Source organism: Dipteris shenzhenensis, chromosome 3, assembly GCF_047967505.1.
Source record: "Dipteris shenzhenensis isolate YYH24624 ecotype China chromosome 3, Dip_SZ_1.0, whole genome shotgun sequence".
NCBI lineage: Eukaryota > Viridiplantae > Streptophyta > Polypodiopsida > Gleicheniales > Dipteridaceae > Dipteris > Dipteris shenzhenensis.
The window spans coordinates 45,335,981-45,354,857 of record NC_141598.1 but is presented as its reverse complement, the minus strand read 5'-3'; the positions used below and the strand labels follow the sequence as shown (position 1 = coordinate 45,354,857).

The window sequence follows — 18,877 nt, the reverse complement described above, 5'->3', positions numbered from 1 at the left end:
TAAAGTGGTGCTGCCTTTCAGAAGACTTTTAATTACAAGCTCTCTTATTGCAATATCTCTATCTAGAAATCTGATGCATCTATATCCTATAACATATCCAAATATCACATGATATATGAACTGCGATGCAACCTGAGATGCTGTATATGATGTCTTGGTGTAGACGGCAGCCCAGTAAACAAATCCATGAAGATATGTGTCGAATTGCCCTTCTCAAATGAGCAATGGCTCCAAGGAGGAACTTAATCCACAGCATTGCAAGCATTTTCTCACAACTTTCCCTACAACTCTCAAAAGACATTCCCAAAACGTACGCTCTACTTAATCTGTCCATAAGTCTGAAACCACAAAAAGCCATTGCCTCAAATTGCATATGCATGGGGCCCCGAAATGCGTACGCATCCATATGTAAGAGTCTTCAAGAGGAATTTGTAATACACAAAAAAGGCTCTGAATTAAGGCCTCGAATTGGATGCACACGAGGCTGCGAATTACATACACATCCATACATAAAAAGGCACACCTAAGACTGTTCAAAGGGAATTGGCTCTCGATTAAGGCCCCAATTTGCATACACATGAGGCCCCGAAATGTGTACACATCCATATGTAAAGACCCTTCAAGGGGAATTTGCAATACACAAAAATAGCTCTAACTTAAAAAAATCCTACCTCTAGAAAAGAGACAGTCTCCAGAAGTGTACATTGCACGAATGAGAGCCACATCATTATCAAAACTCTGCTAAAATTAATATTAAACATCTAATTTTTAATTAATCATAATTCAAAACTCTTCTGAAATTAATATTAAACAACTAATTTTATATTCATCATAACTTCTTGCAAATTAATTTCGGCATTTCAGCGGCATAACATGAAAGAGTTGGACATGGCCAAGAATTTAATCATCAAGCCAAGTTTGGAATATATATAATATACAATTGTAACTCTTTGGTAATAGAAAACATAAGGCCATATGATCGCATCTTCACGCTGGCCGATCTAGATATGAGCTACCCTATCAAACTAATGTTTTTCGTAGTGTCTCCTGCAGAACCAATACCTGCAGCCAATAGACACTCTTGCAATTGGCTAATATCGTGACACACCCATAAACTCGAGATACTGGTGGATAATCTGAATGTTGGGCCTTCCAGAAAGTGTCTTCCAACAATTTTGGAAGACAAGACAGACATTGTAAGCAAACATGCATTGACGGCACAAACTAATTGGACTTATTTCCACTAACAAAATAAAGCAGGCAGCAGGCGACAGACTTCAAATGCGGCAGCACTAATACAGCTTCCGGACATAAAGCGACGCTCCAAATCCAAGAAAACAATCCTGCACTACATCAACCAGTCTGAACGGCAAGAAGGCCCGAAATACATTTCAAAACCGACACAAAACCTCCAAAAAAAGATGCAACGAGTTGCAAACACGCCCAAGTAACCACATGTCATTATCTAGTGCAACGACAGATTCAAGTGGAGAAACTGACATATTAAGAAGGAGCATTAACACAGAAAGTGAGAAAGCATTTGTGAATGGCAACAGAGGTATTAGAACTGTACAAAATTTCTCAAGCAGACATGAAGGAGGCACAAAAGGTCGTAAAAAATGGGGCCCACCTCAAAATCTTCGGCCAAACGCTTCTGTGCTTCAGAATGGAATAGATGTGGCAAATCCCAAGGATGGAGTTGAACAAAATGCTTTCCCTGATGGCAAGAAGTATAGAGGGAAAGGAAAGGATAAGCACATCCAAAGGCAAACCAGGGATGCCACATGTCGACCATGAGGATATGAACGACCAAAATGTTAGTTCCCCCCATAATGGGTTCTACAAGACCAGTGGTCTGAGCTGATGGTCAGCAATTTTATGCCATTGTACTGACCAGAGGTTTTTTCGATAGGAGCTTTAAAAAATTCTCCACTATGATCATTCCATTTTCTGTTATGATACTCTCTGGATGAAATTGCACACCCTGCTATGCAAAAAAACATAATAGTAATTAGCAATCATGTCCCTATGTAGGTGATATAACTCAGCATAATCTAAGTGACAGAATACCACAAACAATTTCATTTAAGAAATGAAGAGAAAACAAATTCACCTGCATGTGACGGTATTTCAAGTGTCGAACACCCATAATCAGACCGTCTTCTGTCCAAGCAGTGACTTCAAGCTCCTCATGAGGAAATGTTTCCTTATCAATCACCAAACTATGATAGCGTCCAGCAACAAAAGGACTGCAAGGCAAAGTAACTGACATGTTGGAAAAAAGGCAAGAGTTGTCTATTGGCTAATATGTCTACAATCCATGATGTATATATATTAAAATAGACCTGTGTGAGAACACGATCTGCCAATTGATAGACTTCAATCTTTGTCAAACCAATGAGCAAAGAGTGTTAGAAATTACCCAACAGAGGGTATGCACAGCGGAAGACTGATAGTATTGCCCAGGAGCTCACACAGTGTGGTGTGGGGTGTGGAATAACAAACTTCTTAAACTTATGTGCGTAGATGTGCAAGCCAGTAAATAGACAAAGCTCAAAGACAAATATAGAAGCGACACTTTATATTTCCGTCCATCCAGAAAGTAGGACAGGATACAATACCAAAAGGTTCTCCTACTAGATGTCAAGCACTTCTAGATCTCTGAGCCCGCGTGCTCCACCTCGAGCAAAGTAGACTCTGTGTCTAGAGTGTTCTTCTCAACCTTAGATAGGCAGCCCTCCAAGCTCAGTCTGCAGCTCTTCCTTCTCTCCTGGTCCTCCGCGAATAGGCTCCAAGAGTAGGTCTCCTGCTGCTCCTGACTGCTTGTCTGTTGCTGCTCCAGAAGATATGTTATGAGGCCAAATGCCTCCTCTTTTATAGGCCCAAGGGGCCCTGAAATGGACCGACCAGGAGGGGGATTTGGGCCGACCAACTGCCCCCCCCCCCCCATCTGTATACCGACCTGGTTGGGGGCTGTTCTTCAGACCCGCCTGGCCACATGGCAGCCCAACATGGTCCCAGGCACTCTGCCCACCTGCTGGCCCTGTTCCCGGCCTGTGGCAGGCCTTGTACCTGCCGCTCCAAGTCTCCTACGCAGGCGCCTATTGGCCCTGCTGATCCCGCCTGTTGTTAGGCCATGTTGCAGGCTCCATACAAGACCACAAGACCCTGCCATGCAGACGCCTTTGGCCACTGCAGATCCCACCTTCAGCCAGGACACCAACAGCCCTGTCCTCCATCCAGTAAGCCTCCGTACTGCCCCGTACAGTGGGGCCGTACTCTGCTGATGTCATCGCACCCTTCACAGAGCCCTGTTGCAGGCCGTACGCCTGCTCTGAAGTTCCGTCTCGCCAAGCCAGATCCAAGGGTACATGCCCCCACCATCTCTCCTGGACAAGGTCTCCTTTGTGCTGCCCATGTAGCAGCCTAATCATGCCTTGATCTACCTCCCCCATGCTCTCCTCATTGGGGGCTTACAGATGGGGAGGTGACCTTTCCAACACCCCCTCTCACCGACACATCCAGGCCCAATGCAAACATGTTGATGATGATGCTCCAGTAACTGCTTGGTCATAGTCCTCTGGAACGTTTTGATGTCGAAATCTTTTCCTTGCTTTTCATCCAGTGGCTCCTGCTCCACCAGGTCTAGTTCCACTTCCGCACACCATTCTAGTACACAAGTCCATCTTTGGTAGCACCTCCTCGCACCACCTCCTTCAGTCACGTTCCCGCCTTCGAACTCCAGTAATCCAACCATCACGATCTTCTAGTTGTCCCCCTCATAATGAGTGAACAACCTGGAGTCTTCCAGGCACCATGCTCTAAGGGTCTGTCTCAACCCGTCCTCCCTTTGGCAAGGATGAATATCTCCAGATAACCTGGACCATGAACTCTCACTGAGCTCTCAAGCACGTACTCTTCTCGCTTCAGTACTCTTTGTCCCTCACCTTCCAACAATCTGCATCCAAGATTTGAAGAATCACCCATACTTCCCCTTCTGCCTTCGAAGAAGGTCAATTCCTTCCAATCTCACATCACCTAAGACAAATGAAAAGTAGAGTCTCTCCACAATATGCTAAAAAGGCTCAAATGCTGAGCATCAAGTACATACTAGACCGTTGTACTGCCTCTGTGCTTGCTCTGAAAGCAAACCATGCACCTCAACGAGGCATCCACCAATAGCGTGTATAATCTTGTACTGTCCCCTTCTGAAGAACAACATCCATCTGAACATGAGACCCTGGGGCACTCCATGGAATCCACCCTCGTGTCAATGTCAACAGTCACGCGCCTAGAAGATACCAAGCACTCTATGCTGTCTGTCACCTTCACAAAGACATCTGACTCCTTGTTGACCCATGTCTCAATGTCAAACTTCCTCACTGTGGTTTCTAGGTCAACATATTTGACCTCGGTAACACACGGAGATGTCACCAGAAACAACTCTTCGATTACCACATTTGCTTTGGCCTTTGTATCACCCTATGAACCTGAGTCAGACTCCTTCCTTTTGTTTTTTTGATCCACCTTCTTCTTTCTGCAGTCCTTCGCAAAATCACCTAGCGTATCATAGTAGAAGCACTTCTTCTTCTACTTCCTCTTGGACGTGTCCTCGTCATCAGAGTCGTCTTTCTTGGACTTGCCACCATTAGGCTTGCCCTTTCCTTTGCCAGCGTAGTCCTTCGCCAGCAACGCCTTGTCGTCTTTGTCATTGTTGCAGAGCTTCTCCCTAGCTTCCTCCTGTAGCAGTAATGGACCCAACTCCTCAAAAGTCAAAGGTTTGGTCCTCTGACCTGTTGTCACAGTCGTAACAAAGCTTTTGAAACTCCGAGGTAGCCTCCTTAGTACCATCAAAGCCAAATGGCATGAGTCCACCTTCTAACCAACTAATGCCACCTGATCCCTCACCACCTTGACCTTCGTCAAGTGGCTATGTACCGAATCTCCCTCTTCCATATCAAGATTGCGGAGTTGATGCTAAAGAAGCAAAATCCAGGAGGTGGTGTCCGTCTCGTATAGGTCCTTCAGAGTGACCCATGCCTCTACTGACGTCTCGGCAATCTGGATATGAGGAAGCATAGAGTCCGCCGTAGTCCCTATTATCAATGCCAGGGCATGGGCATCTCTGTCTTCACAAGCTTCGAGCTCTTCTCTGTCTCCTGCCATGAGTTATCTTCCCCTATCTGTCCACCATGTCCTCCAGCTTCACCTCCACTCCCGTTGTTAGTTTCCATAGCGAGCCACTAAATGGCTCCAGATCTTCACTTTCCAGATCGAGTAGTTGGTCCCGTCCAGTTTCCCAGAGTCTGCAAAGTTAGGGATAGTGAATGAAAGAAAACTGGGGGAGGAGGAAGGGAGAGCAGGGGCTGAAGAGGCTGTAGAGGTCGACATCTCTTCTGCTAAACCACACAGCAAAGTCAACCAAACTCAATCTTCAATAGACCAGAACTTTGAACGCATCTGACTGAACTCGAGTCACCCTCCTTCTCGCAAGGGCACTGTCCTCCAGTCGTGGAAGTCAATTCCCAAGAGCTTCTGAATCAGGGTCTTCCTTTAGCAAGGTCCCTGCCTTCAGGCTCCCACACTTGTGAGCCTCCTACTTGGGCTCTGATACTATGTTAGAAATTACCTAATAGAGGGTACGCACAGTGGAAGACTGATAGTATTGCCCAGGCACACACACACTGTGGTGTGGGGTGTTGAATCACAAACTTCTTAAACTTATGTGCATAGATGTGCAAGCCAGTAAATGGACAAAGCTCAAAGACAAATATAGAAGCGACACTTTATATTTCCGTCCGTCTAGAAAGCAGCTCTTCCTTCTCTCCTGATCCTCCGGGAATAGGCTCCAAGAGTAGGTCTCCTGCTGCTCCTGACTGCTTGTCTGTTGCTGCTCCAGAAGATATGTTATGATGCCAAATGCCTCCTCTTTTATAGGCCCAAGGGGCCCTGAAAACGACCGACCAGTAGGGGGATTTGCGCCAACCAGACTGCCCCCCCCCCCCCCAAAGTCTGTAAACCAACCTGGTTGGGGGCTGTTCTTCAGACCCACCTGGCCACATGGCAGCCTGACATGGTCCCAGGAACTCTGCCCACCTGCTGGCCATGTTCCCGTGTACCTGCCGCTCCAAGTCTCCTATGCAGGCGCCTATTGGCCCTGCTGATCCCCCCTGTTGTTAGGCCTGTTGCAGGCTACATACAAGGCCCAAGGACCCTGTCATGCAGGCGCCATTGGCCACTGCAGATCCCACCTTCAGCCAGGACACCAACAGCCCGCTGATGTCATCGCGCCCTTCACAGGGCCCTGTTGCAGGCCGTACGCCTGCTCTGAAGTTCCGTCTTGCCAGGCCAGATCCAGAGCTACATGCCCCCGCCATCTCTCTTGCACAAGGTCTCCTTTGTGCTGCCCTGTAGCAGCCTAATCATGCCTTGGTCTACCTCCCCCATGCTCATTTGGGGCTTACAAATGGGGAGGTCACCTTTCCAACAAAGTGTGCCCCAAAAGCGGATCGAGGGCTTTGGACCTAAACAAACAGAGGACTCTTCAACCTCTCCTCTTCTTGGCTGTCTACCCTCTGCCCCACCTATGCAATTCAAAAGAGGATTTCAGCTATCAAGTCCAACTACATTAGGTGCTGGAATGGAATGGGTGTTGTTCCTGCTCCCCACTCTTATCCTCCCCCTCCTCCTTTCAGCAGCCCCTGGGGCTGGGTTACAGTCATCTGGGTCCCTGCACAGCATCCATCCCTCTCTTTACCTTCACATTGCCTCGTTCCTCTTCCCTTTAACCCACCAGCTCCTTTCCTGATTGCACTAGCCCCAATTTACTGTTGGGAGTCAACATCTCCTGATGTCACATGATAGAGACTGAGGGCCTTGCTTGTGGGTATGCCCACCCCCTGAGGTTAGGATAGGCTGAAGGCCTTGTGGTGGGTGTGCCCACCCCCCGTGAGGGTAGAGTAGGTGCACCAAGGCATGATGGCAGGCTGTGGATGTTCCAAGAGGGCTCCGCATTGTTCAGGGCTCTCCTTGGACCCGCTTCAGGCCACGTTGATGGCGCAGCGGAGGCGGATGCCCTCAAGGAGGGGGGCAAGTCAGGTCACGGTTGTTTTGGGCCTGCAAATGGCCTGGTTGACTGCGGCTTTGGCATCCTTTTGCTGTGCTCTGTGTAGGCAGCATGGGGGGCCAATAGGGCCACCCTTTGGGGTAGATTACCAGGCCCCAGCATCCCTTTTATAGGGCAGGAGGCTGGGCAGTCAGTCGGTCAGTGCATGGCAGGAGAGCAGCCTCTTGTAGGGCTGAGGGGGTCGGCCCCTAGGGCTGCTGAGTCAGCCCTGTGGAGCCCTCAGTCGGGCTGTCTAGGGCAGGGGATCAGATCCTCTTATATGGCTGAGGGCCAGCCCTTAGGTGCAAAGGGGTCGGCCCTAGGAGCCAGTGGGTCGGCCCACCTTAGGGCTGTTCATGCACTGGGCGAGGAGTCCATTTATAGGGATGTGTGGCAGCCCCCTATGGGCTGTAGCGGTTGGCCCACCCAGGGCAGGAGTCGGCCCAGCAGACCAGCTGACTTGGAGGGAGGGTGGCTGCCTATGTATAGGCCTTATTGGAGTAGTATCTCAGTGTGGAGCAGTTGTGCCTATATACAGCAGAGGTTTACCCCGCAGTTCGCGGGTTTCATCTTAAGAGAGATCCCTTGCATTTCTCTTGGTCTCTCTCCCCTTCCCAGTTCAGTTCATGTGTGTTTTTTGCGCTCTCTCTCTCCATTTCTGTTCAGATCTGCTGCACTTCTCACATTTACAACCTTCTAAGGGGCTACTTCAAGGATGGTTACGAGCCGGACTAGCATCTCAATGGTGGGTGTAGACCATAATCTAAACATATGCTCTTGCGCATAAATATCACTGCCCCCCAACACACTTGAGCATTCATTTAAATCAAACTGAGTTTCTGTCCAAGCACCCTGGAGATGAAGGGCAGACTCAACCACGACAAAAGCTAGCACTAAAGGTCAATTTCAAGCATTGAATACAAAAACTTTATGCTCTCATGTAAACGTTGCCTCACTTGATGGAAGCAAATTGAAGAAAAAAACCACTCCTCGTTAGATAGCAAAATTCTAATTCAAGCTTGCAAGCTTTCAAGGAGATTTAACGTATATTTAAAACAAAGACCAACATTGTGTTAAAGTAGCACATGTTCCAGACGTGTAATCTCACGTATTGCTATTTATTCTTACAATTTTTTATAATTTGAGAACTGAGTCCGGCTGTTATGTTCTGTCAGGTGAAAAAGATAGTTGCCTTACTTGGGGAGGCCTGCAAGTAAACCATTTTCACCATGCTCGTCATAATAAACGAGAGATTTTTTGCCATGCATTACACCCTGTGGAGAACGAACAATGCTGCCTACAACAAATAGGGAAAACGTTATTCACACATGATCACAGCAAAGAAGACCTTTCACAAGAGACCACTCCGGAAATAGGAATTTGCAACACAGGATGTTGCTACATTCAACCAAATCATAGCTACACAAAAATGTCAAGAAACTAAAGAAAAGGTATCATGTATATTCCCAAAAAATAAGGGGACAGCTTCTGTCCTAATCCTTGAAATAAATAAGCCCAATATTTTCATTTGATTCTATGCATTTTAAAAGTGGACAGCTTCTGTCATAATCCTTGAAATAAAAAAACCCCATATTTTCTTTTGATACTATGCATTATAGAAAGGGTACCATGTACTTTCCCAAAAAATAAGTGGACAGCAAATAAATACGCCCAATATTTTCTTTTGATTCTATGCATTATAGAGGAAAGAAAAGCACAAGAGAACAATCTACAGCCTTTAATAATAAATATTCTCTAAGAAATACTGGGTATATGCACCATTCTCGCATCCAAGCTGGTATTTTTATTTTCAAGGTGTGAATAATCCTTATCTCTCATACAAGCACGGTTCAGAATTCATTGATTAGGTTTATACAAATACCTCCAAAAGCTTGTCCCATGCATTGTAGGCCCATGCAAACACCAAACAAAGGAGTAGTTGGACCAAGCTTGAGGACAGTCTCTAAGGAAATTCCTGAATCGTTTGGTGTACCTGTTTTCAATCATAAAGACGAACCAAAATTTGGTTGCTCAAGTCTAGATAATGAAAAGCTTCAGCATTGAACACCCCATATCTCTCGACATGTTTGCATATAAATAAAAGATTCTGCAAAAAACAGAGAATGGCACGAACCTGGACCGGGGGAGATAAGAACTCCAGATGGTTCCTTTCTGCCATTTAAACTATATATAAGCCGTTTGCAGGACTATTTTACGCAAAGCTCAACACAAACTTTTTCATGAGGAACTTCCAAAGTCTCATATACTCAAAACTTACTCTTTCAGCTCTTCAATTGTGAGTTCGTCGTTACGATACACTTCAAATGAGCATCCCAAATTCCCCAAGTACTACAAGCATAGAACAATGCTGTGGTAATGTCACTATAAAATTTATGTTTTTAACAAAAAACTGTAAAAAACCATCAAGGCTTATGGCAAGCTTTGTGAGAACAATGAATGTGTGGAAGAATCTAGTGTTGTAGATGATAAAGCTTTGATGTGATAGGACAAGAACCTCTTTTGTAATAGATTAAAAACTGAGCCAGTGAGGCAATGTACAACAAACGTCATGCGCATGTTTGTAGGCATTAGCTCCTGGTTTATGCGTAGTGGGAAGGGCAATTAATGAGCTTAGGGCAAGGGTTGGGGAAAGCAAGGAGACTTGGAAGAGAGAGAGAGGATTGGGGCTAAAGAGCTTTGAAAAACAATCGTAGAAATTGTAAATTTAAAAAGAGAGTCAAAGAGACTCTAAAAATCCATTCGAAAAATTGTACATTAACTAACAAAGGTTTTCCAAAAGAAGCTGTTGGAAAATCATTCCAAAGGGGTTCTAACTTCCAGTCAAGGAGTTCTAAGTGTTAGCTAAAGCAATTTTCTCTATGCTAATCACGCTATAAAACTACCTGTAGTACAAATATTATCATAGATGACAAATAAGAGACGCTAACCTGACAAAGGTTGTAGGTGAAGCTATCATAATTATCGATCACAATAACAGGTCTCTCCAATTTGAACCCTGGCGAAACGCCCATAGCATGTACCCTTGTCTTCAGGAGCGTATCTTTTGTGTCAAGTGTGAGAACATTCCTCGGTTGAACGAAGCGATTCCAACTTGTCGGACGTAAAGCTAGGACATGTAGGAGCCATGTTATTGATGACCAACGATTCCTCCTGCTACAATGGGTTGTGGGCAATGGATAAACAACTACTGAACCAAACTACCACAAATTTAAGATGAAGAGCTGTTTACCTGAGGGAGGACGTGGAGAGGCAGGATGTTGAAGGGAACAAGATAAGCGATGGTCAGCTGGAACATTGCAGGCATGTGGAGCCACAGCCATGGCGTAATACGAAGTGGGAGAAGCTTCAAAGCACAATAATGATTCTGGGCCGGAAATCTACAAATGGGCTGGTTTGTAGATTCTTGGCGATCTTAAAGTGCGTGATTCACTGGCGTCATCGTATATACAACCATGTGGATATAAGTCAACAGTCAGATATGTGCTCAAGAGTCCAAATGCCCCATTGACTTGCTAACAGACCCATTACAAAAACGTGCCTTAGCTTCAAAAACGTTGCCCATTGCCCACCCGGGTGCCCCTCGATAGTACCACAGACGCGTGAGTGTGGCGTGGCTCTCACACACACAAAAATATATATATATAGAATGTTGCCCATTCGGAAGTAAGGATGTTTACACACCAAAGCCCCACCCTCCCAAAGCCTCAATAATATGGCTCTCGGGACGGGCACGGGTGCTTACACACCGCCATGGTGAATCTTGGGCATTTCGGATTCAAGCCCCACTACATCAAAGTTTAACCCCCGCCCAAGCCCTTGGGCAGGGGGTCTTGGCTTGGCTATCCAAGTTTGGGCAGGCTGCATGATTTTAGGGGCCTATTAGGCCTCCCCATTGGGCTAAACACCCTTGCATTTTTCGCTGGCTGGCGGGCAACCTGGCAATGTGTAAAGAGCCTAAGGCCGCCTACACACCAGCGCCCACCCAACTTAAGGAAGGGGCATCCCCCTACATAGTGTCCACGTGGCACAATGCCTTTGGTCGTGCAAAAAGGGGATGTGCCCATCGTTATGGGCATGCACTACCCTCACACAAAGGGTGTCCAAGTCCTAACATCTAACCCACACGGACCAATCAGCAAATCTTCAACCTAAACCACGCGATCTTATTCATCTTCTTACAATAATTACTGAGCTGGGCGGTGTGGAACCACCCTACGACATTGCCAAATGTACTAGAAGCTTGCCAGCAACGTGTAGACCAAGTAGCAAACATGTGTGGGTGAGTTTGGACAAGTTCTGAGTGCACAACCTCAAGGGAAATTGTGACCTCGTCTTGGTCACCCCATATGGAGCACTCTTTGGAATTAATAAAAGGAAGAACGCAAAAAAAAACATATTAGATGCTTATTGGATGCTTTGTTTTCATTCTTTTTCAAGTTTTTCAAATGTGCAATTCTTCTTCCTATAAGTAATTACACATCATGATTTGCCCGCCCTCCGTTAATGCTAGTAGGCAATCAGATGTGTAAAGACTAGATGGGTGCACTGCCATTACACACAGCCAAATCGTGAGGTGGCACGTGATTGGCACTTCAAAACGTGAGGTGGCAACTAATTGGCACCCATGATACACAATTTCATCGACACCCAATATTGGCTACCCAAGATTAGGCACACCATTGAATATTGGAAAGATTCTTGCTTGTTGTGATGTGTAAACCCCCTTCCCATTGAAAACTAGCAACTCATGCCTAGACCATGGGCACACATTGGACGAGGTTGGTAAAGCCCCTCAACTTATTTTCTCAAGCATAAAAAGTCTTTCAAATGGACTATTCTTTTTCTTCAAATTCATATCATGATGAAGACATTTCCAATGAAAAATCAAGGATCTTGTTGAATGTTAGGCCCTCTCCTTAGACCTCATCTCATGCTCCATTATGGAGCATAAGCTGACATTTCCAATGGAAAATCAAGGGTCTTGTTGAATGTTAGGCGCTGTCCTTAGACCTCATCTCATGCTTTATTATGGAGCATAAGCTATCACTTTGTGGCTAGTAGTTGGACTTTCTAATTATTTATTTCACCTCTTCATGTGTCTCAAAGAGGTGACACCACAAAGATATACTCCCTTCGTTCAATTCATATAGATGTGACACAAGAGTCTAATGAAATCTAAAGATATATATACACATCTCTCTCTCTCCCTCCCTCTCTCTCTCTTTCTCTCTCTCTCTCTCTCTCTCTCTCTCTCTCCCTCCCCCTCTCTCTCTCTCTCTCTCTCTCTCTCTCTCCCTCTCTCTCTCTCTCTCTCTCTCTCTCTCTCTCTCTCTCGGTTGAATTTCACATATAATAATCAACACATATACATATCTAGGGTTGGATTTCACAAACAACTCCAAGTGGAACGCATGCGTGGAAAGGAGGATTCTTGAAGGCTTGAAAGCTTTATATAGCTTCCAAAATAAATGCAAGAAGGCGCATCTAAGGTGTTGAAAAATGAGCAAATTTCTACACACCATGCTTGTATAGACAATAATCCTTTACGGATGCAAGCATATCATCTCTCTCTAGATATATTTACATATATATTTATAGTTTTTTTAATTATATGTATGTGTACATTGCATGTGCACATGCATGTGTGTATGTGTGCATGCGTGTGCGTGTGTGTGTGTTTAGATTTAATAATCCCATCAATAAATGAACCATACAATCGATTCAGTCATAGAATAGCTTAACAACATTAACTAGAAATAATTCAGATATGGAGAATAAACACTTGAAGAACTCAAATTAAGTTTAATTTCAAATGCATTATTATAACCAAACCCCGATAGGGTTACAAAAATTGAGTAAATAAGTGTTGAATCCATCAAGTAGTCCAGGCTTTAAGGTTAGGGTTTACTTACCTCCCACCATCCAAATAAACCATATGTTAGAATAGTATAGCTTAATTTGGGTAGACAGGTAATGCGTGTTTCCCTTGGCTTGTTATCGCTTTACCTAGGATCAAGAACATCCCTCCAAATTAAAGTGTATAAAAGTAAAATGATTTCACAAAGGTTAAATAAGAAATTAACTAAAGAATAAATTAATTTAAAAAGTTTTGTGTAAGTGTGTGTGTGTGTGTGTGTGTGTTTAGATTAGAAATTCCCATCAATAATTGAGCCATACAATTGATTCCATCAATTGGATAAAAAGTAAAAAAAGGAAAACATATAAGGAAAAAATGCTTGAGACATCTAAGTTGAAAAATGCAAAAACTAAAGTTTGAAAATTTTTCGATCAAAATTAATAATTTTTAATAATATTGAGTTTGACAAACATAATATTGAAAAAATATGTTGAATCCTCAGGCAGTCCAGGTTTTGAGGTCAGGGTCCACTTACCTGCCACCACCCTAACAAACTAGGTGTTAGAACATCATAGCTACGTTTGGGTAGACAAGTAATTTCCCTGGCTTCTTATCGATTTACCAAGGAATATAGACAACCATATGGATTCTTAGAGAATTAAAAAACATTTTAAGCCACAAGTGAAGTTTAAGTCACAAGTGGAGTAAGGAGCGAATGAGTGTATACATTGAGAACGGATTAGAGGAAGTATGGGATGATTAGTGGGATTGGTTTGTGGGGTGGTTAAAAAGAGACTATAAAGGGGAGATTTCTCACGAGGTACATAAAAGAATAATTCATAGTTGGGAATGTGTGTGTGTGTGTGTGTGTGTGTGTGTGTGTTTAGATTTAATAGTCCCATCAATAAATGAGCCATACTATTAATTCCATCAGTTGGATAAAAAGTTATATATGAGACAAGTACAAAAATATTTATGACATCTAAGTTGGGAATTGCAAAAACTTGAGAGTTTGCAAAAGTTCTACCAAAATTGAGAATTTATAATCATATTGAGTTTAAAATAGGAACACAAGATTGGAAAATGGTGTTGAATCCATCAGGAAGTTCGAGTTCCAAGGTCAGAATCCACTTATCTGCCACCATCTAAGAAAAATGAGGTATTAGAACATCATCATTTCAAATGGGTAGACAAATAATGCATGTATCCTTTGGCATGTTATTGCTTTACCAAGGAACGTAGACAACCGTCTAGATTCACAAGTAAATTTTTGAAAATACCATAAGAGCATAATGCAAAAGTAGCATCACATGTCACATGAGGGGTATTCCATATCCATAATTGATAGACCTTTCAAATTCTCATAAATAATTTAATAACCTCCTACAACTAAAGGAAAACTTACCGTAATTAATAGAGATAAAAGAGCAAATTTGAAATTTTACCAGCCATGGCAACCACCACAAAAAATATTATTGAGGGGGATCGTCCACACCCTTAAATCTAGGAATGAGAATCAAGCAAATTAAATTATCAACATTTTAAAAGGAGGGTAATCCTCACCCTTGAAAGATTAACCACAATTAAATGAAGGGAACAACTATAGAAAAAGCACTAGTAAAATTAAGAAAAAAATGACTAAGTCTAAAAACTTTACGAAGGAGAGGGAAATTAAACAATAAAGAGGTTAACTAACCACATGTAAACAATGAGGGCCAAAAGGAAAACTCAAGGGAAACAAAATTAAGAAAAAGAATTAAGGGTTACCTAAACATATAGATATAATTGCAAAATAATAAAAAACTAAATATGAAAGTAAATAAACTAAAATTGAAAGTATGGACAAAATATACATACCAAAAATGTTGCACAAAGAGAAAATATTTGATTAACAATAAGGGTGCTTATTAAAATCTTTAGAAAAAAAGCCAAAAAAATCAAATAGTATCAAGGGTGCTTAATAATGTAAAAGAGAGAGAGAGATATTAAGTTGCGACATATGTGAATAGATCCTAGCAATCTAATCAATTCCCTTTTCGATCACTCTAATCTAAGTTAAGGGTGAAAAATAATGAACTTTCGAGTGTTTTTGGCCATGTATTACCAAAGTCAATGCCAGTCAAAGGGGGTTCAAGTGAAGCTTAAGGATGAAACAGAGTTGCTACATGGAGAGCATCCAACGAACCAGATCGAATGGTGAAGAACAAATAAATCAAAGGGAGAACAATCCACAATGTAACGAAAAAGTTCTTGGTCATCTTCTGAAGAGCCAGCAAGGTGCACGACATGAAGGCACGAGGCTACAAGAGCAGTGAAGACTAAGGCTAAGTGAGTAGCAATTGATCCACGGACCATGAATTTTGCTATGTGCATCAGGGCCAAGCAAAAAACTCCACAACCACCATCGAAGCAGTACAGAGCCGTAGAGAGTCGTAGAAGCAGTAGAGAGCAATAGAGAGTCAATACAAAGAGAGTTGCTAAGAGCAGGTCGATCACAAGGAGACACACCAAGCTAGCAAGAGGGAGTTGCAATAGGCTATTAAGTGACTTGTAAACATGAAGGGGAGTGTAGAACCGAATGTAGCAAAGACTTGTAAACACGAAGCAGTACAAAGAAAGCCCATGCAAAGGGACAATGAAAAGAACCGGTTGTAGAGCTTAGGGAAAACCTTAAAGGAAGATGAAGCCAAGGAGACGAGAGGACAAGGGGAGTACGGCCAAGAGTCGTGAACCGAGATGTCAAGGAATTTGGAGTAGAAGGTGTGAGTCAAGCGGGACTTAGGAGAAGATGGTTGAGATAAGGTGGCTCAAGTAAGGCTAGTAGATGGAAGCCGTGAGTGGAGGGATGCGCAGGGTGATGAATAGAAATAAGGGAACCTAGGGAGCGGTGTGTAACGGTGGTAGTTATAACAACCAAGGGGAGCGCTTAAATAGGTTACGGGGTGGGGTAAGACAAGGAGGAGGGTTAAGGGTGAGTAGTTAAGTTAGGGGGTAGTTTAAGGGGGTTAACTTAAGTTACGTACGAAGGGGTTGGTTTGGTTAGGGTTTACCTAAGTGAGTGTTTACAATTAATAGAAAAAAAGGGGGAATATAAAAGGGAAGATAAAATAGAGGGGTTGGTGGTCAAAGGAAAATTAGAGGGGTTATAATTGGGTATAATAGATATCAAAATTACTAAAGGTACATAAGAGGGACACAAATTAAAAATTGGGGGGATTGGGAAGAAATAAGAAAACTTAAGAGGGAAGAAACAATTTAAAAGCAAATTAAAGTAGAAACAAAGGGACTAGGGGTGATAAATTTTTCCAAATAGACGAGTATAACCTAATATAAATGAAGGGTGAAAACTTTACCAAATTGAAAAAGCTTCAGGTAAGCTATTAAGAGGTTAACAATCATAAGAGAAACTCATAAAAGTATAGTAAGTTTTAACACTAGGCTCATCAATGAACCAATAAGCTTTGGGAGGTTCCAAAACTAAGGGGTAAGTGTAGAAAAGATAATGTGTGTATGTGTGTATGAATGGATTCCCTTTATGGTGATTAACACAATCTATCCAACTTACAACAAAGGGGTGGTTTTGGGATAAGAGTTAGGGAGATGTGTGTGTGTGCATGTGAAAAATGTTTTTGAGAAAAATGTGTGTGTGTGTGTGTGTGTGTGTGTGTGAAGAAATAAATAAATAAAAATATATATATGTATAGGCAAGTCAACCTCAGGTTGATTTCAAAGACAAAGAACATGTGGTGATGAGCATAACAGATCAATTTTTGCATATAGAATGTTTCTTTTCCCTATGTGTGTTGGTTCTCTTGTGTCTTCCTACACGGTTCACAATCTTAGTAGCATGTGCATCTACATCCTTGTTCAAATCTATTGCTTCTTTGTGAGAGTCATTCATCTCATTCCTTAAGGCAACATCCTCAAACAATTTTACTTCTTGGCTATGTAATGTTCTCATCGTTTACTACTATAATTCTTATTCATATTCTTTTGCTAGGCTCACAAAGTGTCGCTACACTAAGGCGGTCATGTAGAGTGGTTTTGATGATCAAAAGAAGGTTTTAATCTTTTATTTGTGTTATGAGATCTCCCAAGTCCATGGATGAATTGTGTTATTGAGCTTGTATTCTACCATCACGGAACATCAACTCATGACCCTCAAATGATTCCAATGATAAATTCTTTACATAGTAAGACTCATGGATTTTCCAAACAATGCCCATAAGGCTCACTATTGACTCTCAAACTACTTTCCTTCTCCTTGGTTATAGACCTTAGATAATTTGGTTTTGATTATCTAGCTGATTTCATGGCCATATATCCAAGATTACATGGAGATGATTTAATCACCCGATGAATTGCAAGATATTGTATGAATCAGATGAAATGTAGTTTTATGGGGGGAGGGGGGAACAAGCACATTTTCCATTATCACTTGGATTAGTGTCAAAACAGAATCACCAAATTCAAAGGTTTGCTTGGAATATGATACTTAGCTACCATTTGGTCCAACAAAATAGTAGTGTATCTGATTAGTCGTCCTTATATGCCCCCAACCCCAAAGGCATGATGGAAATTTCCTATAATCTTTCCATGAGATGAATATAGGCGGTTTTGAATTATACTTTCTGAGTTGGCGATCGAAATCCCCGACTGAGTATTGTATGATGTTGACGATCGTCATGCCAATAGCATTAGCAACACTATGCGTCAGCTATTGCAGATCGAGACTGGGCCATGCAAGGCCTTGTTTTAGGTTTCACATATAATTGAATGACCATATAGAGCTTTGATGAAGCCTCGTTGTGGCCTTTTTTATCAAAGAATTTATAAGTAGATGTAGGTAGGGGTTCTTGGAAGGATCCTCATATTAGAGAGTCAATATATAACTTTGTGGAGGATGAATTAAGGTGCATAATTGAGCACAACATTAGTTTATGAAATCAGAATGACAAAACGGTTTGACACAAACCCGGTAGTGTGCTCTCTAATGGCAATTATTGACAAAAGAGATCACTCATGATGTAAAGAAGAGGAAATGCATGCCTTCAACTTTGTGCCATAACTAATTATAACAATGGGTTTTTCTAAGGACATAGGAGCATAATATTGGAATTGTTAGAACATGAAGTCAAGTTGAGTGTTCTAGTGTGTACTAGGAACTAGTATTTGTGTGAGAGTGCCACGTGTCATATTGGGAATTATCCCATATACACTAGGTACTTTAGTTTGTGTGTGCACTCTATAAGAGTGTTGTACTTCCTTGTGTCAAATCAGAGGAGTCTACATCTACATCAAGCTTTCCATCATGTGAGTACTTTGGGTATCTTTGCTTTGCTCTAGCATTTTCATTATGTCTTTCCATTCCATTCTTGCACCTTCATGTGTAGCATAACTTGGGGAATTCACCAAAGACAAAGGCCAAGAAGCCATTGCCATCTTCAATTCTACCACCCCACTTGTCAAAATCCCACCATCACCTCTTGTGGATCCTGTCCAACCCACCCAACAAGCCACCCAACCTCCCCTCCCTCAGACAACACTGCTTGATTATTCTTCCAATGCCTCTAACACCACCATCACACAGCACGGGACCTCCCCGTCCATCTCCTCTACTGCTCTGATCGACCTTCTTGACGAGGTCTTCAACATGCTGCTCAAAGTAGCCAATTTTGTCTAGGCAACCAAAGAGACAACACTAACAGGCACAGCAAAGTCGGAGCCCATACCCATTGCATATGATGATGCTCCGCCCACTCCTCCTTATTCCCACCAGAGAATGTACAATGGCACCCCGACTTGCAGTCATTTCAAGAGTTGTTCGGTAGTGCGCTTATGCACCATTGGAACTGCCAACTGAAGGGTGCCCACCTCCATCTCTACAAAATCTT

The 18,877-nt window shown here is 42.8% G+C and overlaps 1 protein-coding gene across 2 annotated transcripts; it reads right to left on the bottom strand.

Annotated features, from left to right (window-relative positions):
* Window positions 1–859: 859 nt before the first annotated feature.
* Window positions 860–10,689, bottom strand: LOC147903876 (anthranilate synthase beta subunit 1, chloroplastic-like). 2 transcript variants are annotated; one of them, XR_015543964.1, is made up of 9 exons: window positions 10,356–10,689; window positions 10,054–10,232; window positions 9,384–9,454; window positions 9,240–9,277; window positions 8,988–9,098; window positions 8,303–8,402; window positions 2,114–2,249; window positions 1,631–1,984; window positions 860–1,062 (listed from the first exon to the last, which is right to left on the bottom strand). XR_015543964.1 is itself a non-coding variant. In XM_087401809.1 (8 exons), the coding sequence occupies exons 1-8, from the start codon at window positions 10,444–10,446 to the stop codon at window positions 1,877–1,879; spliced, it is 834 nt and encodes a 277-aa protein (XP_087257935.1). In that variant the 5' UTR covers window positions 10,447–10,689; the 3' UTR covers window positions 860–1,876. The 2 variants fall into 2 exon arrangements, 1 of the variants encoding a protein (XP_087257935.1); XM_087401809.1 differs by having other exon boundaries at window positions 860–1,984.
* Between the last annotated feature and the right edge of the window lie 8,188 nt (window positions 10,690–18,877).